Source organism: Macaca nemestrina, chromosome 2, assembly GCF_043159975.1.
Source record: "Macaca nemestrina isolate mMacNem1 chromosome 2, mMacNem.hap1, whole genome shotgun sequence".
NCBI classification, from domain to species: domain Eukaryota; kingdom Metazoa; phylum Chordata; class Mammalia; order Primates; family Cercopithecidae; genus Macaca; species Macaca nemestrina.
In genome coordinates this window covers 164,557,560-164,577,251 of record NC_092126.1, presented here as the reverse complement: position 1 = coordinate 164,577,251, position 19,692 = coordinate 164,557,560, and the positions used below count along the sequence as shown (strand labels likewise).

At 43.3% G+C, this 19,692-nt stretch overlaps 1 protein-coding gene across 2 annotated transcripts in view; it reads right to left on the bottom strand.

Moving 5' to 3' along the window:
* Nucleotides 1–5,434: 5,434 nt before the first annotated feature.
* The window catches only part of LOC105470345 (beta-1,4-galactosyltransferase 4), a 29,328-nt gene continuing 15,070 nt past the window's right edge, over nt 5,435–19,692 (bottom strand). For both annotated transcript variants that reach the window (XM_011722209.2, XM_011722212.3), the window contains 4 exons: nt 17,687–17,874; nt 12,291–12,413; nt 9,946–10,050; nt 5,435–6,374 (listed from right to left, as the gene is read on the bottom strand). In XM_011722209.2, the coding sequence (XP_011720511.1) occupies nt 6,242–6,374; nt 9,946–10,050; nt 12,291–12,413; nt 17,687–17,874 (549 nt within the window). In that variant the 3' untranslated portion in view covers nt 5,435–6,241. The remainder of the gene's footprint in view (nt 6,375–9,945; nt 10,051–12,290; nt 12,414–17,686; nt 17,875–19,692) is intronic.

Genomic DNA, 19,692 nt, shown 5'->3' with positions numbered 1-19,692 from the left:
ACATTTTCTTGATAACTGAGGTTGATCTCTAGTTGGTGGAATCCAGCACAGCAGTGGCAGCGTGAAAGAGCCATTGTGGGATAAGATGGCCCACCTGCTGCTCCTTCAATCATATCCCCTGACTTCCTTACCAAGCAATAACTAAAAGAGAAAGGGCCTTCAGTGAGCCCCTGCCCCCTGCCCCCTCTCCAGGTAGCTTCCTTCCTGGAGCCTCAGCCTCCTCCTTAATAGAAGGTGCAAAGTCTGCCGTAAATGGAGGTAGGCTCTGCTCCTTCCAAAACCAAATGAGGTCCTAAACACAGGCACCCACTATGTCCTGGGGCTCCAACACTTGAGGAGGACACACTTTTCAGCTAAGACAGAAACGAGGTCTGAGGATCACCCTGCAGAGTCCAGCCATTCAGGACTCCTGCGCTTCCCTCTAAGGGCTCTCCTGTTTTGACCTCAGGACAGTTTCTGTTCCGCCCAATTCCTGCTCCCACCTCCCTCCACCTTCCCTGCAGGCCCAGCCTTGCCCCTCTTCCTTCTGGCTCCAGGGACTGGAAGTGGCCCCAAGCCAATGCTCAGGCAGGCCCAGGCTCAGCCCCAGCCCCAGCCCCAGCCCCAGCAAACCAGGGAGGCAAAGGGGAGCCAGGCGGCTTGGCTCTAGGGACCTGGCAGCTTGCTGAGCATGAGACAGGCCCAGACACAACTCTCTTGTGAAGTTTCCTTCTTCAACAGTTGGCCTGCTTATCAGGTGGGCAAAGAATGATTACTACCTAACACCAAAAATGTGTCAGGCTAATTTGCGCAAGTTTTACTTGATTGCAACACCAGGCGGGTCATCATGCTCTCTTGGCTGGCCATTTCCCTCCCTAGATTGCTCCACAGGCTCCTGGCAGGCAAACAGTTTGTCATTTAATGTTTGAAAGCCCACTGCTCCTACTTGTCAGCCTTGTAGCTTTTCTTTGTCTACATCAGCTGGAATAAACAGGAACTGCTTCTATTTTAAGCAGAAGATCAGATATTTTCTGGCTACCCATAAAGAAAAGGAATACTAGTCATGTGAACTTGAAAATCTAATCTCCTTTCAATCTCACACCCCTACCCCAACCAATCTGACTGACAACCTGTGTTGTGGTTGAGGAATTAGAAACTAAGCTGGTTTCGCCTTTCTATTGATGGAACAATTTCCTTTCTCCTTCTGGGTCTAGTATTTCCTGTAATGCCTCTTCCAGTTCCTTCTCAGCTTGTATAAGTGAGACCGAATCAAAGAAGAACCCCAAAGGAGGGTAGCTGTAGACTATTGTGTTTGCTATTGTATTATAAGGCTCAAGTGGCCAGATCCCGTGAAGGGATCCAGGAACATTGCAGAGAAAGGCAGACTTGCCGAGAAACAGAGAGATCCCATACCCTTCTCCAACCAACCCTTCCCCCAGCACACCCCCCCACTCCACATTGTTAAGACACAAATAGCCAAATCCTGGAGTCTGGAGAAATGGTACTGTCATGCCCTACTTTCTAGAGGTTTCTACCCTGAGTTCCTCTTGAGAAAAAGAACAGAGCAACAGAAGCTGGTGAGGCACTCACAATTAGGCTCAACTATTCTCCTGTTAGACATAAACAATCTCACAGAATACCAGCCTCATAGGGTCACTCTGAGACCATGATAAAATGAGGCAAGCCAAGGCCACTGCATAATTTTGTCTACGCACAAAAACAAGGTCACTGTGCCACCCACAAAAAACCAAACACCTGCTTTCTTGGCTAAAATTAGTGACTGCTCTGTCTTCCCAATTACAGCTTTATTCTCTTGCTAGTCTCCCTCCTAACAAATAAAACTTACTGAAATACACAACCACAGACTTGCCCCTGCTTTCTGATAATATCCAACAGAGCAAACCCTTTCTTGGACCCTCCCCAAATGACCCAACCAAAGCCCAAATGCTGTAATAGTTCTAACTTCCTTCTACTGAGTTGCTTCATGGATCCCCCATGGTGTGTTCTCACTCACTGCAACGATTGCAACTAGTCACTATCCCAATGTTTTTCCAAATAGAGCTCTTGAATTTATTCCTCCACTGAAATTGTGTACCCTTTGATCAACTCTAACCCAATTAATTTATCTGCAATGTGTTCCTGGGGGGGTTTGGCTGAAAGGCATTGACACTCTCCAAGTTAGTTTTCCCATCCTTATTTCCTCAAGGAAATAAGGTTTATTTATTCCTCCCTGGTGTAGGTATATTTATTTATCCATCACCATGAAGTGGTTAAGAACATGAACTTTGGAGTCAAAGTACTTGGCTCCAAATCCCAGTTCTCTGACAAGTCACTTAGCTTCTTGGAGCCTGCTTCAGAAAAACTGGTCTCTCCTCCCACAGGACTGGGAGGATTCAGTAAGATACGTAAAGTGTGCATCAGCCTATAAGAGATGCCAATCAGGAAGTTATATCAGGGAAACTGATACACAGCAAGCACTTAGTTTATTATGTCCCACCCTTCACCAACCTCTGCTCCAAGCCCCCACATCCCTCTCTCATTCTCTCTTTCTCTCTCCCCCGCCCCCCACACACACACACACTCCACACATGGGCACACAAGGTTTGATAATTTTATTTAAATCTTAAAAATTATCAATGGAACAATGGAGCCTTTACCTGTACAGGTATAATTCCTAAGGGTGGAGCCTCTAAACCACTCCCTTGTGTATATTTTTAGAATGGTCATGCCCTCTCAGCAGGTATAAGATGGTTACGCATATACAAAAAAATCAACGATGGTAGAAACAGTGTAAAATATGGAAGGCACTAAGGATAGAGGGTTTTTTTTTTAAGTTATAGAATGTGATTGGTGAAAAGGAACTTATGAAATGTACCTGAATATGCTTCACCTTACAGAACGTGTTAATGGTTTTTGGTAGGGACTGCATATATGAATAGGATTGGGGAAAGTGAATTTCAAATCTGGGAGAAAATGTCTTTTATCTCACTCAAGTCCATTCGCAGAGCATTTTGGGGCTCCCAGGAAATCTATCCATTGGGGCTTGAGTGGAAGTGACGGGGGTAAGGGCAGAAAAACTAGGGAGGGAGTTGGGGACAAAGTTCTGAGAGCAGCTGAGAACAGGAATGCACTTTTCACGGTCCAGACCATACTAACCCTCTGCAGGAATTCCGACAAGGATATACATTCACGAAAATTACTGCAAAGAATAAAAGAAGCCAAGAAGAAGGCAATATGGTGTAATGGTCTTGAAAGTCAGACGGCCTGAGTTTGGCTCTGACTCTGCCATTTGCTGCCTGTGAGACTCCTGGCAAGTCACTCTCCTGGCTGGGACCTCTACTTACTCATCTGCCCTCTTATCTCAAGAGTCAGAAGCATCGGCCAGGCACAGTGGCTCACGCCTGTAGTCTCAGCATTTTGGGAGGCCGAGGCAGGCAGATCACCTGAGGTCAGGAGTTCGAGACGAGCCCGGTCAACATGGTGAAACTCTGTCTCTACTAAAAATACAAAAATTAGCAGGGCATGGTGAGGCATGCCTGTAATCCCAGCTACTTGAGAGGCTGAGGCAGGAGAATCACTTGAACCTGGCAGGTGGAGGCTACAGTGAGCCGAGATTGTGCCACTGCACTCCAGCCTCGGTGACAGAGTGAGACTGTCTCAAAAAAAAAAAAAAAGTCAGCAGCATCAATAAAGTGTGTCATAAAGATATCACAAACTGTAAAGCGCTATGGAAATGAATGCCAGTATAGGTGAGGGAAAAAAAAATCAATAAAAACTTCAAAGTAACACACTCTTTGTGTTAGGTAGTTGTGATATCCAAATAGCCTGCCCCCATATAATCCTTAGAAATGATAGTAGGCACAGCTATCTCTACAATATTTAAAACGGTAGGCCTCTTTGTGGCAACTATGAAAAAATGCATAGGGCGGGAACTGGAGGAAGCCAGTTCCTTTGAAGCCTAACCCCCGCCCAGTGGGGAGGCAAGAGCATGGAGAGAGGCAGCAGTGAATGGGCAGGTAGCTTCATGCCCCATGTCACCAGTCTTTGACGCTCCAGTGAAGGGAAAGTGCCACAGTGGCAGTGTCAAGGTCTTAAAAATCTATCTTCCATCTCAAGAAGTTTCATAACAAGTCATTTAAGGGACTTTACGATTATCTTGGTTGAAAGAACTACCTGAAGAAAAGTAAAAGGCATCGTTCAGTGTTTCCAACATTGAAAAATTGCAGATGTCAAAAAAACACAGAGAGTTTCTGCATGGTACTAGCTATGTTCCATTTCCATTGAGTAAGAAATTGAGTTCTCAAATACAGATCTTCAAATTCCTTGCACACACCGTTCTCTTCCATTGCCCTTCCCAACCATGATGAGGGAGGGACCTACAACCTCTCAGTTACCATCTGTTAATATGGTCATAGTCAAGCAAATTGGGACTGAGCTCTAGAGAAAGGTTCTAGAGAAGAGAAGGGACAGTGAGGGGGAGATTCACTCAATACACTACAGCCCCATTAGCAACTCTCCCAAGAATGAAGCTCCTTTACAAAGTTTGAGCAAAACACATGAAAACCCTGAGTATTTCTCTGCTAGGTAAAGAAAAACCATGGCCGGGCACTGTGGCTCACACCTGTAATCCCAGCACTTTGGGCACCCTAGCCAGGCGGATTGATTTTGAGCTCTAGAGTTCAAGACAAGCCTGGGCAACACGGTGAGACCCCAACTCTACTAAAAACACAAAAAAATAGCTGGGAGTGGTGGTGAGCACCTATGGTCCCAGCTATTCGGCAGGCTGAGGTGGAAGGATTGTCACTTGGGCCTGGCGAGCGGAGGCTGCAGGAAGCCGAGACTGCACCTCCACACTCCAGCCTGGGTGACAGAGCAAGACCCTGTCGCCAAAAAAAAAAGGAAAAGAAAAAAAAAACCACTTTTGCTCTTTTGCTCCCTGTGCTGAGTTAAAAGCTAAACTAAAACCAAGCCAGCCCTAGGTACACCCATCATGTCTATAAAGTGTATTGCCCTTTCAAATTCTCCTTCCCCATTTGGGTGGTGATAACTCTTGTTTTTTCTTAGCACCAAACCTTCCTACTCCCTCTCCCTGCTTGGGAAGGATTAGATATTATTTAAACTTCCTGGCTGGCACTCATTCATGTTAAAGTTTAACTGTTGAGGTGTCACACAATAATCATGGATTGAGAACCCCCAGGGCTTGCATGATAAGCATAATGCATTCGTGGAGGTGCCCAGGGAGTGAGACACAGATGGGCCTATCATAAGACTGGAGCTGGTTCCACAAGGAGGTCACACATGAGACGAACAAGAGAGAGGGACAGAAGGATGGGAGACAGAGGGAGTGGAAGGCTTTGTTTCATTTGTTCTGTTTTTAACCTCTTTAGAATTATGGATACTGAAATGAATATATCTGTAGGCCTCAAAGATAAAAAAACACGAAGGAACACTGAAAGCTTTTTCACATTTTACTACAGAGGTATTTGATAGACATACTGATTATCAGTTAATATGTAAACTTGTAAACTGCTACTTCATATCCTACTTGTACAAAATCATTTTACAAAAACTCTAAAAACTAATAGATAATGTGTCCTCTGGTGGGCATCACTGGAAGGCATACCTAGGCAGGTGCCTCCCCTGCAGGCTATCAGCAGCTGCAACCAGCTCAGCTGCTGCTGCCTCTGCAGGAGACACTCTGCCCTCCTGCTACCTCTTCATTCCCAAGTTCACTCCATCTTGATTCGTCACCTTTTCTCCCCTCTTTTGTGGCCTTCTTCTCACCTGGGACCCACCACTTCACAGACGATTGTACAGGATAAATGAATAACAGTATTGTATCTTCGTACCTTTCTACACTGGACAAGAACAACTCTGGTTCTCTCAGACATTCAGCAGTCTTATTTCCTGTGGCCTTTTATCCCATAATATATCACTTCAAATTTAAATAAATCTCCTTCAACCAGAGTCCTCAAATCGCATTCATTTTATCCTGTGAGTCATCATTTTATATAAAGTCCTTCAAGTATCCATATTACAACAGTTAACCCTCATGATCAAAACGACTAAGAAAGCTGTCTTGTTACAACTGTTTTATACTCCACATCACCAGGAGCTCTGCTAAGAAAATACAAAAAGGAAAAATTCAGCCCAACAATGAGCTGAAACAGGTTCTTAATGTGTGCTACTATTTGAAGTCTCTAGGCCAAAATTATTGCAACCAAAGAATCAGTTCTTCCAAACATCACCAAAAGATCCAGGATCATGCACCAGACCAGAAATCCACTGTGATGTTGACATACAAAGGATTGTGTTCCACGGATACTAATTTATAAGAACAACTACTCAACCCATCTGTTCTCCAGACTCGTGACACTTGGTGTAAGAGCTTCATCCTAAAGATAAAAAGAACAAATGTGAATGATAAGACAAGAATTTAATGTATGTCTCCACTGCATTTTGCCTTGCCCCGAAATGTAGCAAACATATTTTTGTAAATTATTGTACCTGTTGTGTTTCCTACTATCACAAAGTTTGTTTTCCCCATTGAAGGTGACAGACGTGATAGCCATGTATTCATGTGTCTGACTACATGTGAGAACCCAGGGACCCATGATGAAAACGGTCACTGCACTCAGTGAGCCCCCAGTCTACAGGACAGAAGGATGTGCAAGGAACACAGATACAACAGGATATGTGCCATCCACTGCTAACTGATCCTCAGCTGAGCTTCAGGGGATCTCTGAATCTTCCTGTGTTATAAGGAAAGTTTGTGTCTGTAGGTGGGTACATAGCGTTCACAAGCCTCCAAAAATTTTGGAATGTATGTAGGTGAGGATGAATGAAGGGCGACCTAACCTAATGAGGAAGTCTGGCGAGGCGTCAGGGAGAAGGGAAATTTCAGTAAGGTTAAAACAGAGAAATTCAACAAGTGAAGAAGCTGAAGGAAAGCGCACTCCAGGCAGAGAGACCACCCTGGGCAAGATACACAGACACGCAAAAGAGCAGGATGCATTTCAAGAAGTCACTAGTGTGGCCAGAGCCACGGATTCTGGGAAGACAAGCAGGCAGTGAACTGAATAGGTTCTACTTGCGCAGCAGTGAAAACAATAAATGCTGGTTACCCATGACAATATGGATGGGGATCAGATGCATCACGTTCAGCTAAATAAAGTCAGAGAAGAATAAATGCAGTGTGATTTCATTTACATAAAGTTGAAAAACATGCAGAACTAAGCAATCTTTTGTTTAGGGACATAAACATATGGGAAAACAAGAAAACCAAGAAACAGCAGAAATAACTATCATCACAAATACTTATCACGAAAATTCAGAGAGGTGTTACCTGGGTAGGTGGATAGGGGAGATGCAAAGGGGGAGACTACAGGATTAGGGAGGACCACACAGGTCATGCACTCAGAGTGGGGGTGGGAGATACCAGCAGTGCTCATGGCATCAAGAATCTTCACACTTTTCATACAATTTAGGAGCACTCTTGTATCTATTCAATAATTAATTTTTTAATATAAAAGAAAAATGCACACCTATGGACAATGACTAGAAAAATGTAGAAAATAGAAATAGCTATTTTGTTGGAGTGGTTGACTCTATCAAAAGGGCAAAAAGACATTTAATAATGCTTTAAAATATAAACTTTAGGCCAGGCGTGGTAGCTCATGCTGTAATCCTAGAACTTTGGGAGGCTGAGGCAGGAGGATTGCTTGAGCCCAGGAGTTTGAGACCAGCCTTTGGCAACACAGGGGGACCCTGTCTTTACAAAAAATAAAAAAAATTAGCCAAGCATGGTGACACATGCCTGTGGTCCCAGCTACCTGGGAGGCTGAGCTGGGAGGATTGCTTGAGCCTGGGAGGTTGAGGCTGCAGTGAGCCATGGTCATGCCACTGCACTCCAGCTTGGGTAACAAACAGAGTGAGATCCTGCCTTGAAAAAAATAAATAAACTTTTAACAGGACTCTTTAATATCAGGCTGAAAGCACTTTAATATTGCTTTAAAATGTAGACCATAACAAAAGCACAAAAAGCCCCTTAATACTGTTTGAAAATTTAAGGGGAAAAATCAGAACAAAGAAATACAGAGTCTTCAATCAAAGCCTCATAAGAACTGGCTTATCTGCCAGGATTCCTTGGTGAATAGGCCAATTCCCAAGGCATGAAAAGTACAAGAAGAACCTAGAACATCTCGTCACGGCAGAGCAGAGGGAGGGAAGCTCTGGAGGACTACTGGGATTTAGGACCCAGCTTGAAGAAGATTCCATTGGCCAAAGATGAGACAATATGAGTACCAAAAAGTACAAGAACTACATTCTGAAGGATGCTAGGAAACACCAAGCATTAGTCTGAAAAAATTTTAATCAGTGCTTGACTCTTTCTCTTTATTTTGCCTTTCCTATAAAAACTATACCCCAGAGTACCCAAATACATGAAAAGAGAAAGTACTTTGTAGAAAAATCTAATAAATGCAGAAGGAACAACAGAATTAGAATATTACAATTTTGCAACTCCTAATCAAATAATACTTTTAGAAATCCAGCATCAACGACTGCTGAAGTCATTAGGTAAAAAACTGATGGGGAATCTCACAATGCATAGGTTAGACTGGCGATATCGAAACTCACAGATCAATCCTAACATCCCAAAATGACACAACCAGACATTATATCCTCCTGCTGTGACACTGGAGGAAGTACACAACACCATAGATGAAAATTCTTGCCCACAAATAGTATTCAGATTCTGTTCAAGTCTCCAGAAATGAAGAGAAATCCCAGTATGACGGTTAATACCGAGTGTCAACTTGATTGGATTGAAGGATGCGAAGTATTGTTCCTGGGTGTATCTGTGAGGGTGTTGCCAAAGGAGATTAACACTTGAGTCAGTGGGCTGGGAGAGGCAGATCTACCCTCCATGTGGGTGGGCACCATCTAATCAACTGCTAGCGTGGCTAAAATAAAGCAGGCAGAAGAAGGTGGGAGAAGCCGACTTGCTGAGTCTTCTAGCCTTCATCTTTCTCCTGGGCTTCCTGCCCCTGAACATCAGATTCCAAGTTCTTCAGCTTTAGGACTCTTGGACCTACACCAGTGGTTTGCCAGGGGCTCTCGGGCCTTTGGCCACAGACTGAAGGCTGCCCTGTCGGCTTCCCTACTTTTGAGGTTTTGGGACTTGGACTGGCTTCCTTGTTCCTCAGCTTGCAGAAGGCCTATTGTGGACTTCACCTGGGGATGGTGTGAGTCAATACTCCTTAATAAACTCCCCTTCATATATACATCTATCCTATTAGTTCTATCCCTCTAGAGAACCCTGACTAATACACCCAGTTTATGAGAAAACAGAAGTCAGGAGGACACATTAGTTATACTACCAGGATGCAATTGGAAAAATCCGTAATGCAAGGAATTCTATTGGACAAATAAGCTGGCTTCTTCCACAAATAAATATCAAGGAACTCATAAAGAAGGGGAGAGGGAACCTACAGATTAAAAGAGATCATTCAAATGCCATGTGGACCTTGTTTAGACACTGATCTGACCAACTGGTTTTAAAAATAAAAAAGCTTTTAACACTGACTAGACATTTGATGACATTAAGGAGATAGTGTTAATTTTATTCTAGGTATGATAATGGTATTGTGATTCCTTTTTTAAAACCTCCTATATTTTAAGATACTGAAGCAGTTACACATGAAATGCTATGACATCTGTCACACGTTTCTAAATCCAGTGGGGTGAGAAAAAAACTGAGGGAAAGAAGAGAGGCCATGAGTTGAGAACTGTAGACATGAGAGTTCAGTGCACCACTTTCTCTCCTTTTGTGTCTGTTTGAAAATTTCTTTAATACAAATCTTTTAACACAATAAACTGGTTCAAATCTGATCGAATTCAACACAGTCCTTATTGACAGAACACACTAGGGAGGTAGCCTGCCAGGCAGGTGAAGCCAGGACTTACCGTTCTGCGTTCACCTCGTTGCCTTTGTCTCTGGTGTGGAAGACCATTGTATATTTACCCACTTCAGGCAGGGGCCGGGATATTTTCATTCTATGGAGCTCAACCCTAGAACAATAATAGAGATTTTTTTTAAGTCCATCCTATTCATCTACCAGTAGGCAAATAAAAAGCATCATTTGCGAAAATGTATACACACACACAGAGAATCACAAACAGCTTGACTACTGGGGTATTAAAAAAAGAGAAACTTCTAAAATTTCCAATTTCTTATAATGGTGGAACTTCAGGTGATAAGCCCACAAAAGAATGAGATTTAACACTTATTCCTGGGGTACAAAGGAGATGCATTAATTTATACTTAGTCATTTTCAAAAAGAAAAAAAAAACTGATAAAGTAGTTATTTCAAAACAACATGAAGAATAGGAGAATCAAGTCTGTTAGGATCCCCAATTTACTTAGAGTTGCCTTCTTTTAACAAAGAAAGGAATGGCCATTTATGGTCACAAGCTTTAAAGCTACAATCCTAGGTTCAAATCTGGACTCCGTTATTTACAACCTCAGTAAGTCAGTTCACTATTCCAAAGTCTCAGTTCCCTCATCTGTAAAATGACAGTGGTGACAGGGACTTGATTTCAAAGATTCAAATGATATAATCTGCATGGAACATGCTTGTACTCTGTAATGTATTATATGTATTATATAAGTACAAAGAAGGGTAGTGCCTGTTGCACAGGCGAATTAAGTAAGCAGTAAATCTCAACCAACTTTCCTATTCAAATCATCTTAGTTTATCCACCACATTAGTCAAAAACCATTCTGAAGGCCATGATGGTCTTTTCAAATTAAAGCAAAATTGGAGGCTCCCCTCTACTTTGAAGCTGAAGCGTAGCAGGAAAGAAGACAGTGAAGACATGAGATCAGGGCAAAATTCTACTAATCACCCCAGTGAAGTAGATTTGGGGAAGATAATGGGGATTGTTTGTCATTAGCCTTTGCTACTGTTGTCCTGAAATGTAGCAGGTACCCTCCGTCCAGTTCCTAAGTCATGACCACATAGGCTGCTGATGGGCTGGGCTGCGAAGAGCTGTTGCCCATCACTACAGCCATTTCTGTAGAGCCCTTGGTCAGGGAAATGCACTCCCTCCTGCTAGAAACATTCCAGAGGCTAGACATGGTAACCAGACCAGCATGGAGCTCTTGGGTTCTTTATCATGATGCAAGAAAAAAATTTCTAACAGTCACATATCTAATAATTCAGAACCCCAGGTTAGAAATTTCCTTTCCAGCCAGGCATGGTGGCTCACACCTGTAATCCCAACACTTTGGGAGGCCAAGGCAGGCAGATCACCTGAGGTCAAGAGTTCGAGACGAGCCTGGCCAATATGGTGAAACCCGGCCTTTACTAAAAACACAAAAAAATTAGCCAGACACGGCAGCACATGCCTGTAGTCCCAGCTACTAGGGAGGCTGAGGCTGGAGAATCACTTGAACCCAGGAGGTGGAGGTTGAGGTGAGTCAAGATCACATCACTGCACTCCAGCCTGGGTGACAGAATGAGACTCTGTCTCAAAAAAAAGAAATTTATTTTCCAAGAGGCAACAGCAAGAGGGAAGGGAGTCTCCTGACACCCAGAAGGGCCTTGTGATGACAAGTCTAAAGATACCAGCCCTAGCTCTTGAATAATTACTTATTTCTGCAAGGTAGGGATAACTATAACTATCTGGCCCCCAAATCCAAGTTCAGGGGAAGAAGCTGTGGGTGGAGGCCAGACTTACTCCCTTTGAGCCCCTCAGAGCAGAAAGCAGTCCAAGAGAACTGAGTCAGGCCTGGGGTCAGGCCACCTGCAGTCCCCACAGTGTGCAGGGCTGTCTAAAGCTTGAGGAGAGGAACTCTTTGCCTGCTTCAACATGTGCAGCTCGCCAGAGGCTGCTGGCACTCCCTGCAGGGGATACTGGGACTGTGTGTGAGGACCCCCTGAGGTCTGACAGAAAGCATGAGGCTCTTAATAACCCGGTCTCCAAACTGCAGTTCAGCAGACATCTTGCAGTTTGAGGTTTCTCACTCACTGGCGTCTCAGTACGTCTTTCCCACTGACAAGTCCATGAGGCCTCCACCAACACTTCTGGACCCCAAATGCCCCCAGACCAGCAGTAAACTGCCACTGGCACAGAACGATGTGGGCCATCCTGCCTTCCCTCCACCCCCTGCACCCTTCAAGCCCAAATCTGCAGCCTAGTGACCTGCTGGACTGGCATCTAAAGGAATAAATATAAATGCAGGTCTCCAGAGCCACAGATCTCCAGATCGCAGAGCCCCGTGAAGGGGACCTTTCTCTGTTGTTCACCTGAGTCTGAGGTCATCGTCTTCGCCTCCCCATCCCCAGTAGTTGTTAGAGAATCCATTCACCTTGAAAAATTGCTCTCTGCTTAGGGCAGTAACACCCCCAAAATATCCACTGTAACGTAACCTGGAGCAAAAGAGATGACAGAAATGGTAAGAATATTAGCACCACAAGTCTCTGATTTCAGGGCTGGCATTCTAGGAACACCTGGGAGACCATGTACTTCCAGCCACCCACTCCTGCTTCTCCTGCTTGACACCCACCTCCCAATGCTCCTGGCCTTCCCTGTCTTGTCTTTTTCCCTCTATTTAGACAAACGTTCACCTCTGCTCACTGAGCAAGGTGCCACCTGGCTGTTAGTGGTGGTGTTTGTGTGTAGAGGCCTACAGAGATATCTGTTAATGTGAACCACACCGTCAGATATTGATAACAGAATTCATCTCATGTGCCAATCCAAGGAATGGTAACAGTTGCCAAGGGCACTGGGTTAAGGAGGATTCTGAGGCTGCATCCGGGTTCTGCATGAATGTGTGTCATGATGAATATACCTTTTTTTTCACTTTCACTTTTGCAAGGGAGGGTTGAAGGCAGGAGACAGCTCCTGCACACACACTGCATGCACACACTCTGTATGCAAATCTCCACTTCTCAGCATGCATCTCCAGCTCAGAGTCTGTTCCCTGGATAACCCAACATATGTCAACCCCCCTGAAGATTCTGGCCTGTCAACCAGATAGAGTCTAGGTAGTGCTTTTCATGAAAATAGGCTGTACAGAACAAGAACTAGGTTTTGAGAGGAAGGACAGTGAATCATGCTTCAGATAAGCTGAATTTTAGATACACCTGGGGCTCTGCCAGTAGGCAAAAGGATAGAGGGTCCAAGGTCACAAGAGAGGGGTGACTACAGATATGGTTTTGGAAATAAGCTGTTATCATGTAGTACCTGAAGGCACAGGTCGAGAAATCTCCAACAATCTAGTTGGTGAGAAGAGTACAAAGGGTAGACCCAAGGGGCTCAGCTCTGTGGAACCCTAGGAATACCGAAAAGAAAAGAAGCAAGAGGAGAAAGATCAGGAGGTAAAAGTAAGAGAGCACCTCCCAGCCTCCCAGTTATATAGGACTCTCATTACCAGTGAACGAATTTGTAAACCTCAGAAATAAAGGTATTCCTTAAATATAACATTTCAACAATCCAGAAATGCAAGTTAAGGTAGCTTAACAACTTGGATGTTACTAAATAAAAAGATGTGAATATCTAGAGAATTTTTAACTTTAACTTCAGGTCAAACTGTTCCAGGACCGATAAAATATTTATGATTTTATAGATAAAAAGAAAAACCGAAAAGAAAGATCAATAAACATGTAGACACTGGCCAGTGAACAAGTGGCATCCCAAAAGCTAATTTGTAGTTCAGTTGTTTCTTTCTATGTTCTGAGAAAAGACTGGGGACTCTGTTTAACCCATAAGAGAAACAGATTTACTTATATGCCCCCAACTTAAAATTCTGGGAAACTGTACTTTTGCAGCCTATAATAAAAAATTAAAAAAAAAAAAAAAGGAAATAAAGTGCTTAGAAAGTAAATATCACTGACCAAGACATCTACTAGGAGTGTCTCATTACCACGGTTATCAGAATGTATTTTATAGAGGGGAGGGATTCTTAGCTGCTTGAACAGGACATGGTGATAAGGCAGGCATAACCTGCTGATACCAACAAGCAATCAGCATGAGAACCAGGGCGATGATGTGGTAGCTTATCACAACCAATATCCACCCCATGCAAGACGGCTGGCTAAACACGGAAATGTGGAAGCCCTGCCCTCAGAGTTTATAACCTAACAAGAGAGGTGAACATTATCAGGGTTCTAAGGAGAGAGGTGTCACTACATCAGGAGGAGGGCACCTGGAAGGATTCAAATAGGCAGAAAAATAGGGGATTTCCTGGTGACCATAACTCTGTGAGGCAAAGCACAGGAGGGAGAAAGGCACAGGCTGCCCGAGGACCACTTGGAGAGGGGTGAGCTGGAGTGGGGAGGGACAGAAGAAGGCAAGTCAGCAAGAAGGGTTAAAGAATTGTTTCTCCACGCCTGTAATCTCAGCACTGTGGGAGGCTGAAGCGGGTGGATCAAGAGGTCAGGAGATCGAGACCATCCTGGCTAACATCGCAAAACCCTGTCTCCACTAAAAATACAAATTATTAGCTGGGCATGGTGGCACATGCCTATAGTACCAGCTACTCGGGAGGCTGAGGCAGAAGAATTGCTTGAACCCGGGAGGTGGAGGTTCCAATGAGCTGAGATCGTGCCATTGCACTCCAGCCTGGGTGACAGAGTGAGACTCTGTCTCAAAAAAAAAAAAAAAAAAAAGAACTGTTTATCAGGTGCCTATCAGATGGCAACAATCTCTGTGTTTATTGATCTTTGCTTTTGGATTTTCTTCTTACCTGTAAAAGCATAAATATTTAATTGGCCCTGGAACCGTTTTATTTATTTTTTAAAGTGCTGTAAGGCCCAAGGGTGGGGAAAACGTAGTCATAAAATAACAATAGACTTCCTTGTAGGAAGGAGGCAGGTAACAAAGGAGTTCTTGCCAGTAAAATTTGCCACCGGCTGGTCCACAGCTTCATCACTGACCCCACAGCCAGTGAGAAACAAGATTTGTTTCTGGCTTCATCAGAGTCTGAGACACTTGGGGCAACTTACTTTAACTTCTTCACTCTGCATGTGTGTAAGGAGAAAACCCTTTCTGCACCTGGACTCATGGGGCTGGTGTGACAGTGATGAGGCATGCGCTGACTTAAGCTCTGTGGCACGGGGGCACACAGTTGCCAGCACGGGGCAGACACCCAGCTGCCTGGAAACGAACTTGCCTGCCACAGGGACTTTGCTTAGAGCAACAAAAGCAAGTAGTCCAGGAGGAGGGCAACTTCTGCATACCTCTCTCCAGCCACAAAAGATGAGGCTGCTTACATGATACATACAAAACAGAGAAAATCATAAATGATAAACCAGGACTCTAGAAACATTTAAATCAGAACAGAAAATTAAGATGGGAAATACATTAGAACTCTGATCTGCAAATAAGATTCTTTTCAATTTCTAAAAGAGGGCCATGGATTTGGCTCAGAGCCTCTCAATCAAAACATTCAATTACCTGAATCATATTAAGAAAACCTGGCAGTTACTCAACAAAGGCTTTCTGATACCCAGTTATAAAAGAAACATCTGGCCAGTTAGAATGGCAAGTTAGAAACAGCAAGAGTCATACATGCGCTGTTTCTCAGAGTGAGCAGCATCTGATGAAATCCACGACTGCGACACCAAAGCATGAGTGAAAATCAATTCCTGGCAGGAATGTCCAAGAGTTCAGCCTTCTTATGGTTCGGCTTAATAGAAAGATAAAATCTAGAATCCCAGCAAAAAAGCCTGTCCTTAAGCAATCCTCTGTGATTGCTTAGAAATGAATGGTGCAACCAGGTGTTTAAAAAAATCTGGGCAATGAGAAGTTTAAGATTATCATCTATGGCAAGTGTCTAAGGTATAGGTGTTCTGTGTTGTAAATAGTGACATCTTACTACGGAAAAAGTGAACAGATAGTGACGTCCTTCTGAAAAAACCAAGTTGCCCAGCCATGATGCACTGTTTTCCTCAATGCAGAAGTGACTCAAAGAAACCAGAAAACAAAACCCCTAGATAATAAGATTAGATCCAAAGATCAAGTTTCCCCAAAGAGAAAAATCGTGGGATTCTCTCCTTGCCCTCTGGATCCACAGCCCTCACCCTAACTCAGACATGTAGCATCTCTCCCCTCAGTTTTCCCCTCTTCCCTTGCTTCATCCAATACATTCAAAATCAGCTGAACCAAGCTTTCTCCCGTCCTTCCCCAGCTGTAACATGTGTCAACAGCTGCCCAGCCCCGTCACAGCAAATTCAAACTCTATCAGAGTAAACAAGGCCTGCGTCATCTGGCCCCTACCTAGCTTTAGATCTTGCCTCTCCTCACAGACATTCCTTCTAGAGTACCAGTGAACTACTTGCATTTCCCCCAAAACTGTACCATGCTCTCTGGCGTGTCTTGGAACTCTGCTGAGCAGCTCTTATTGATTCCACAAGATTAAGGTACCACCTTACCTGGGGAACAGCTTTAAACCCTTCCCTTCAAGGTGTTTCTTAAAGGCACTGTGCCCTCACCCACCATAGTTTGTTGTAGGTGTTTATGTCCTGCAGCTTACATAGGGCTTGGGTTTAAAGTCAGTACCTGAGGCAACAGTCACTTACATCAATGTTACTTAAGAATTCTCTTTAATTGCCCAATGTGAGGGAGCAACATGGAAGCCCAGAACAAATGAGGTATCAAAAGACTCACTTTCCACTTCACACTCATGTAGAGTATATACTGGTGGAATCTCCAGCACCATTTGATAGTTTCACAGTTCTCTCTCTCCTTCTGCCTTCCTCTTCCTCTCTTCATTTGTCCCTCTCTCTCCTCCTTACCAAGTGCTTATAATTTTATTTGCAGAAATGCAAAATTAACACAACTTCACTGTAGCTACCTGTCCTCCCCACACTGACACTCAACGGGGAGCCCTGTGAGGGCAGGTGCTCTGCCTTATTCAAAGTGGTCTCATGGCCTCCAGCACAGTCAGCACCACAGACATGAGCACCCATGAACGGCAGGGCTTGGGGAAAGCTGACAGGTAAGTGTGCAAACAAATGAGGGAATATAATGTTTCATTTGCAGAGAAACATTCTGGGTCACTATTTCCCCATGGTTGTGCTTGAATAGGAGGTGGTGTAATCAAATAAGGCTGAAAAGCAGCTACGCCCTTCTTAGAGGTGGAGGGGATGGGGAATGAAGACACAGATGATGGCATCTGGCGCTTCTTACAGTGGCTTTGAGAGAAATGGACTTGTCCTGGGTGTCTGGGCTCCTGAGAAGACTACTCAGAGGATATGCCCTCCCCACGCTCTAGAAAGAGGTCACAGTCTGGAAAGTGGTATCTCAACAGAGGTCTCACTAAGGCACACCAGCCTGTTGCCTCCTAGAGGGGGAGTCAGGAATAGACAAATAAGTTACTTGCATTCCAGTCAGTGTGGAAAAGCTTGCAGAAGTCCCCCCCAACAGGGGCGCTGTGGGTGAGGCTGGCCACCACCTGCAATGCTCGGACATTTCTCTCCAACGCTTTCCCTTGTCTTTGTGATCCTCTGCCGAAGCTGTTGTAGGGTTTTTTCCTCATTATGTTCTCTCACTTCTGTTTTGCACTTTAAGTGATGTATATATCATGGAACATTTTTCCTATTTCTCATTTTCTTAAGACACTCTGGATGCTTGTTCCACCCAGTCTTGATCACAATAGTTGAGCTTCTCGACCTAAGCCACCCTCAGCAGACCACCTTACCTGTACCCAGTGCTGTTCCTGCCAACCACCAGATGCTTGGGATGCTCCTCACACTTGTAAAGGTTAAAGTCATTCTCAGGTACCAGGTCCACGTCATGGAATATAAAGCAGTCCCAATTTTCTTCCTTGAGAGCTTCTAGATAGCCCACATTCAAGAGTTTGGCTCGATTAAACTTTTTACCTTCAGCCTAGAGATATGAAAATTAAAACTTGAAAAGCTCCTGAGATAAAGTTTCATATTGTTCCCCTCTTAGTTAGGATTCAGGAGGTGGTATTATTCTTGTTAACGCACAAGACTATACTTGTGACATAAAGATCTGACAGAGAAGATGCAATGGCAATAAAAGACCATTTGATTTTTTCTTTGTGCTTCACACATACTTATATTCCAGAACTTAGAAACATTCCTTGAAATCTGAAGAGCTGTTGTGTAATGATAGAAAGTTCCAGTTTTGCAAGATTAAGTTCTGGAGATTGATTTCATAAATACACTGCATATATTTATGCAACCAATATATTGCATAATTATGCATAGACACACTGCATGTAAATATTCTTAACATTACTAAACTGTACACTCAATAATGGTTAAGACAGTAAAAATAAATAAAAGTTAAAAAAAAAAGGTTAAGATGGTAAATTTTACATTGTGTGTTTTACCACAATTTAAAATTTTTTAAATGCAGTTTTAAAATACAAATAACTCAAATTATCAATAATAATGTATTGTACACTTAAAATGTATTAAGAGTACAGATCTCATGTTAAGTATTCTTACCACAGTTAACAAAAATAATTTTCACTTAAAATTTTACAAATACCTTTATGTATTCTGTATAAAACTACAAAACCTTTCTTTTATACTAGTCATGTCAATTAGTATTAGTGATTCACAGTTCAACTCCAGGTAATCCTAATCTTACCCTCTGTTATGAATTTACACTAAGCTTCTAAGAGACTTAGTTAACAGCCTGCCAGAAAGGATCAAGAAATCTCGACCTATAAAAAGAGAAGGTTATTGCTAACATTTCTAAGCTACTTTAAAGTTTCTTAGAAATCCCTGTAAGAGAATCCTGTTATAATGCTACTGGTAGAGGCTAATCCTCCCAGTGGCCTTATGGAGAGAGATTCGTCACTGGGTAATAAAAGAACACAGTTTGACCTGTGATATGATTGAAGCTGTAATAAAAAATTAAATAATGTTTTCATGGCTGCTTCGTTCAAATTTCATTAGAATGAATTCCAGTTAAGTGGTTTATCATAAAAGTACAAGTATTTCTCAGAAGTTACCACAATGTTTTCCTGATAAGAATAACACAAAGCAGACATATTTTTCTCTTTCTCTTTCATTTTTAATTTGAGATGGAGTCTTGCTCTGTTGCCCAGGCTGGAGTGCAGTGGTATGATCTTAGCTCACTGCAGCCTTCACCTCCTGGGTTCAAGTGATTCTGCTGCCTCAGCCTCCCCGGGTAGCTGGGACTACAGGTATGTGCCACCACACCCAGCTAATTATTTTTTTTTTTCTTCGTATTTTTAGTAGAGACAGGGTTTCACCATGCTGGCCAGACTGGTCTCGAACTCCTAACCTCAAGTGATCCACCCACCTCAGCCTCCCAAAGTGCTGAGATTACAGGCATGAGCCACTGGGCCGGGCCCAAAGCAGACACGTTTTTCGATTCATAAAAATAGTACTATACCTTGTGGGTTACTGTCCTGAGAAAAAACTCAGAATCAAATAAATCATACCTATGACCAACAACCTTAAAAACAAAAATAGCTATAAAACAATATAATAGTAACATTCTGTTCCAAGTACTAAAATACAGACATAGATGTGCTATATAAGCACACTGATTTTCAAGAGCCCCAGTTTATCACCAAGTCTATACTGAAGAGCTGGTCCTCTGAGTTGTCCAAAGTTTCACCTAAAAGAAATATTACCAGTTCTAACAGTAGTCATGATTTTGCTGACATTCTTAGAATTTGTAAGAAGTTGAGGGGGAATT